The following is a 5,958-nucleotide window of genomic DNA, read 5'->3' on the forward strand; positions in this document are numbered from 1 at the left end:
TATGCCTTTCCCACCAGGCCAGGTGCACTAAATAGTTTCCTTTGTTACCAGGGGGAACCCTCTAGTTTCTTTCATGCCTCCAGGGTTATCACTTCTTTTTAATGCTCCTGGTGGCCATTTTTTCCATTTTGTTGTTGTTGGATAGGAGAGAGAGAATCCGGCAGAGGAGGGGAAGACAGACAGGGGGAGAGAAAGATAGACACCTGCAGATCTGCTTCACCGCTTGTGAAGCGACTCCCCTGCAGGCGGGGAGCCGGGGGCTCAAACCTGGATCCTTATGCCTGTCTTTGTGCTTTGCACCATGTGCGCTTAACCTGGTGCGCTACCACCCAACTCCCAGACCCCTAGTTTCTACAGGAAGGAAGGAACACTGGTCCAATGGCACAAATGAAACGTCACCAATCCTCACAGTTCTTGGGAAAATGTGGATGAAGAAACAAGAAAAAGGGGCCAGGTGGTGGTGCACCTGGTTGAGTGCACATGTTACAATGTGCAAGGACCCGGGTTCAAGGCCCCAGTCCCCACCTGCAGGGGGAAAGGTTCATGAGTGGTGAAGCAGTGCTGCAGGCAACTCTCTGTCTCTCTCCCTCTATATCTCCCCTTTCCCTCTTGATTTCTGGCTATCACTATCTAATAAATAAAGATAATAAATTTAAAAAAAAATAAAAAAGAAACAAGAAAACAACAATGCATTTTGCTGGCACTGGCTGTCAAGGATGACTTAGGGCTCTCTGATTCTCAAAGCAATCAATGCGTTGGAAATTCCCATCTGAGCTCCCCAGGAAGACAGTAAGTTCTAGGAGGAGACGAGTGAAACTACCAGAGATCAATAAATACCCCTTTAATGAATTGGCCGGAATTCTCTGGCAAAGTCCATTAGGAATGGGATAGGTCCCTCTTCATATGCACAACACATGTTGACAAACTACCTAGAAGTCAGTTGCAAAGGTATCCTTAATCTTGGCTTTTACAAAGTCAGACACAACCTAATGAATGAACACAGGGTAAAACTTGGGGCATTTATCCTTCGAGTTTGGTTAACAAATTTGACTTGAAGTTTTAAAACTTCTGCACTGCAGTTATCCTGTGCATAAAAAAAGGTTCAAGGGAGCCGGGCGGTAGCACACTGGGTTAAGCGCATGTGGCGCAAAGCGCAAGGACAGGCGTAAGGATCTCAGTTCGAGCCCCAGCTACCCGCCTGCAGGGGCGTCACTTCACAAGTGGTGAAGCAGGTCTGCAGGCATCTGTCTTTCTCTCCCCTTCTTTGTCTCCCCCTCCTCTCTCCATTTCTCTCTGTCTTATACAACAATGACAACATCAATAACAACTACAACAATAAACAACAAGGGCAACAAAAGGGAATAAATAAAATTTTAAAAGAAACAATCTTTTAGAAAAAAATAATAATAAGGTTCAAGTCTCTCTCTCTCTCTTTTTTTTTGGTCTCCAGGGTTATCACTGGGGCTCGGTGCTGGCACTATGAATTCACTGCTCTTAGAGGCCTTTTTTTTTTTTTTTCCATTTTATTGGATTGGAGAAAGAGAAATTGAGAGAGGAGGGGAAGATAGATAGAGAGGGTGAGAGAAAGATAGACACCTGCAGACCTGCTTCAACATTTGGGAAGTGGACCCCCCCTGCAGGGGCGGGGGTTGGGGCTCAAACCGGGATCCTTGCACAGGTCCTATGCTTTGTACTATGTGTGCTTAAGCCGGTGCACCACCAACCGGTCCCTCATTTTCTCTCTCTTTTTTTTAACCAGAGCACTGCTCAGCTCTGAATGATGGTATTGCAGGGGACTGAACCTGGGATTTTAGAGCCTTAGGCATGAGAGTCTCTATTCATAACTATTATGCTATATCTAGCCCCCGCCCCCATCCTCTTTCTCAAAAGAGGAAGAAATGGAAATACCTACCCTCCTCCCAGCCTGAGAGTACAGAGTCTATAGCTGCATCTTTCTCTGCCTTAGCAGGACAGAATGAAGTTGAAAGCCATTCCACTTTGACCTTGTCCTTTCCAGAGATCTAAATGGTCACTACACCTTGTAAAGAGCACTGAACCACTTCCGTTAGCTCAAGCTCTGTCAGCATTTCCCAAAAGCTGAAAGCAGAATCTTTGTCCAAAAGATCAACTTGCAAAAATAACATACTTTTCTTTTTTCCTTATCTTTTCTGATAGGACTTTTCCCTCAACCACATTTCGGGAGAGGAAAGATATCCCGTTCAATTTGCACTTCAATTCCAATTCAATCCATAACTAATGCAACAAAAGTGGTTAGAAAGCAAGGAGAAACCTGCCCAGGAAACAGCTAAAACACAGTGTCTGGGACCTAAAAGGTTTCACGGCTGCCTTGGAAAGCACTGTTTCTACTTGAAAGAAACTACAAAGTTTCTACTTGCTCAGAATCTCTGACAGGTAAGGGATTGACTCTCAGTACCAGAGTTCCACCTTGGGGAGGCATCAGGGGGGAACAGAAAGACCAGGGTTGCAGCAGCCTGCTTCCACATCCCATGCAAACCAACGCAGCAGCCTGTCAAGTTCTGAAAAGAGGACACCAGTCGGTATCATGAATGGTGCAACATCCCATCATTTCCACAGCTTCTGGTGGTGAAGTCTCCTACCTTGTGTCCACAACATGGCCATGACCTTTCCTGCTAACTGTTGTAGTAGCTGTTTCCATACACGTTCTTTCTTGGGAACAAGAGGAGCGTTCTTGGGAGCCAGGTGGTGGTGTACCTGGTTAAGTGCATCTGTTACCATGCACAGGGACCCAGGTTCAAGCCCCCAGTCCCCACCTACTCTGCAAGCAGTGAAGCAGTGTTGCAGGTGCCTCTCTGTTTTTCTCTCTCTCCTTTATCCCCCCTCCCTCTCAATTTCTCTCTGTCCTATCAATTTAAATAATTTTTTTAAAGGAGTGTTCTATAGACAAATCCAGAGTGAGATATCGAAGAGGTTTTGAGGTGCACATAGGTTCTATTTCAATGAACAGATTTTATTTATTTGTTCATCTGTTTATTTATTTAATTTTAAAAATATATTTATTTATTTTCCCTTTTGTTGCCCTTGTTGTTTTTATTGTCGTTCATATAGACGTAGTCATTGTTAGGACAGAGAGAAATGGAGAGAGGAGGGAAGACAGAGGGGGAGAGAAAGACAGACACCTGCAGACCTGCTTCACCGTCTGTGAAGTGACTCCCCTGCAGGTGGGGGGCTGGGGCCTCGAACTGGAATCCTTATGCTGGTCCTTGTGCTTCACACCACGTGTTCTTAACCCACTGCGCTACCACCTGACCCCCATTTATTTATTTTTACCAGGGCACTGATCAACTGGGGTTATGGTGGTGCAGGGGATTGAACCTGTGACTTTGGAGCCTCAGGCATGAAAGTCTGTTTGCATAGCCATTATGCTATCTACTTCCGCCCTGGATTTACATAAATGAACAGACACATAGTCACACTTAGCCAAACAGAAAAATGTGGGTTTTTTTTTTTTTTTTGGCTTTTTGTTTGCACAGGCTGCAATGTCTCTTCTATTGCAGACAGCAATTTCACCTCCATTCTCAAGTGCATACCTATCACAAGCACAGGCTTAATGATGCCGGCTCCCCCCAAGTGCAATTATAAAACAAATGAAGCTCTGGGTCCTATACTGGATTTAAAGCCTAAAACCATTTTCTCTGGGACCCAGAGTGCCATAAAAAAAAATAATAATAATAACAACACATAAATTATCAGATGCCATCAATATAATGCAGAGAAAGAAAGGGTGTCCCTAAGATGATAATGACTTACTTCCACAGACAAACTTCAGATCTGGCAAAAGAGCTCATTAGAGGTCCAGCAAACGCTATTGTTCTGTCCAGAGAACACACACACACACACACACACACACACACACACACACAACGCACTCTTCTAGCCACCAAAAATCACAGATCACAACCAGATGAAGTGAGTACTCCCTTCCTTGTTTGAATCCAAGCAGACAGAAAACAGGGCTGGATCTAGCAGCCAAAGACCTGGGCCAGCCCCACCCCACCCCACCCCACCCCCACCCAGAGCAGCTTCGGGGACCTAGAGGGGCAGCAAGCCCCCTCCTTGGTGACACAGACCTGAGCAGGGAAGCAGTGTGGGCTGGGGGCCCGGAGCTGACCGCTGGGGCTGGGGACTGAGTGACCTCTGCATCAGGCAGGGCAGGGCGTGCCAGCTGCCCCCAGAGCCTCCCGCTGCTACGCGGGGAGGGGGCAGCTAGGAGTCTGGGGTGTGGATGCTGCTGCCCCCTGCTGTGGCGGGGGCACCCTGATTTGGTCTAGTAATGTGAGTGTGTGTGTGTGTGAGTGTGTGTGTGTCCCTGCAGGTGTGTGTCCAAGTGTGTGTCCATGACTGTCCCTCTGTGTGTCCCTCTATCTGTGTGTGTGAGACCCTGTCTGTCCCTGGGTGTGTGTGTGTCCCTGCAGGTGTGTGTCCAAGTGTGTGTCCCTCTATCTGTGTGTGTCCCTCTATCTGTGTGTGTGTGAACCTGACTGTCCCTGTGTGTGTCTGTGTGTCTGTGTGTGTGTGTCCCTGTCAGTCTTTGTGTGTGTATCCCTGTCACTCCCTGTGTGTCCCTGTGTTTGTGTGTCTCTGTTTGTGACCCTGTGTGGGTGTCCCTGTGTGTGACCCTGTGTGTCCTGTCTGTGTGTCCCTCCGTCTGTGTGTGACCCTGTGTGTCCCTCTGTGTGTCCCTCTGTGTGTGTCCCTCTATCGGTGTGTGTGAACCCGTCTGTCTGTGTCTGTGTGTGTGACCCTGTGTGTCGCTGTGTGTGTCCATCTGTGTGTGTGTGTGTGTGTGTGAACCTGTCTGACTGTGTCTGTGTGTGAGACCCTGTCCCTGTGTGTGTGTGACCCTGTCTGTCCCTGTGTGTGTCCCTCTATCTGTGTGTGTGTGTGTGTGTGTGTGTGTGTGTGTGAACCTGTCTGTCTGTGTCTGTGTGTATGAATCTGTCTGTCCCTGTGTCTGTGTGTCTGTGTGTGTGTGTCCCTGTCAGTCTTTGTGTGTGTATCCCTGTCCCTCCCTGTGTGTGTGACCCTGCGTCCCTGTCTGTGTGTCCCCGTCTGTGTGTCCCTCCCGGAGTGTGTGCACATGTCGCAGGTCCCCTTGGGGAGGGTCCCCGCCCGCCTGCCCCGCGAACCCACCTGGCGGATCTGTGGTAACGGGCTGGACGGGCTGCAGGCCCCGCCTTCCGGGCCGGCGGCGGGAGAAGCCATGTTCCCCGCGGCGAGTCCTCAGCGCTCCAGGCGGCCGCAGCTGACAGGGCTGCGGGGCTGAGGGGCCGCGGGCGGCGCGCGCGGGTGGGCGGGGCGGGGCGGCGCGCGCGGGTGGGCGGGGCCGGGAGAGTCTCCGCACGCGCCTGCAGAGGAGGCACCGCCCCGCACGTGGGGCGCGCACCCCCTCCGCACACACGGACCCGCACAAGCTGCAGCAGTGCACCTGCCCCTCCGCAACCCCAGCCCCGCGGTGAGCTCAGTCTGCACCGGGGACCCACGCACGGGCCGCGCAGGCTGCAGACCCCCTTCCAAGGCCCGGGCCTGGGGGACTGCTTGGTAGGTGTGCAAACTTGGACTCCATACCTGAGAGCCCAGGTTCCACCCCTGGCACCACCAGGCGCAGAGCTGGCAACATCACCACCACCATCATCACAACCACAGTCCCCCCCCCCCCCCCAGGCCAGGCAGTGGTGGCCTGGCAGTCTTTCTGTCTCTGACATGCTTGGGGAGATGCCTCCGAGACATGCCTAAATCCTTGCTTGTCCTCAGACTCCTATTTGATGGACCAGACAACTCTCAGTCCGGGCTCAGATGGATCCTGTCCAGGTCCTCATCCCCTATAGTCTATTGACCAGCCATTACCCCATTTCCACCTGAATAAAACAACAACAACAACAAAAAACAGCCCAGCCCACCCTCCCCACCTCCCCACTA

General features: G+C 50.6%; 1 protein-coding gene across 1 annotated transcript in view; it reads right to left on the minus strand.

Annotated features, from left to right (window-relative positions):
• Positions 1–5,308, minus strand: part of LOC132536851 (ankyrin-2-like) — a 328,978-nt gene extending 323,670 nt beyond the window's left edge. The window contains exon 1 of the mRNA XM_060186241.1: positions 5,173–5,308. Within this exon, the coding sequence (XP_060042224.1) occupies positions 5,173–5,244 (72 nt within the window). The 5' untranslated portion in view covers positions 5,245–5,308. The remainder of the gene's footprint in view (positions 1–5,172) is intronic.
• Between the last annotated feature and the right edge of the window lie 650 nt (positions 5,309–5,958).

Source organism: Erinaceus europaeus, chromosome 2 (genome assembly GCF_950295315.1).
Source record: "Erinaceus europaeus chromosome 2, mEriEur2.1, whole genome shotgun sequence".
In the NCBI taxonomy this organism is placed as follows: domain Eukaryota; kingdom Metazoa; phylum Chordata; class Mammalia; order Eulipotyphla; family Erinaceidae; genus Erinaceus; species Erinaceus europaeus.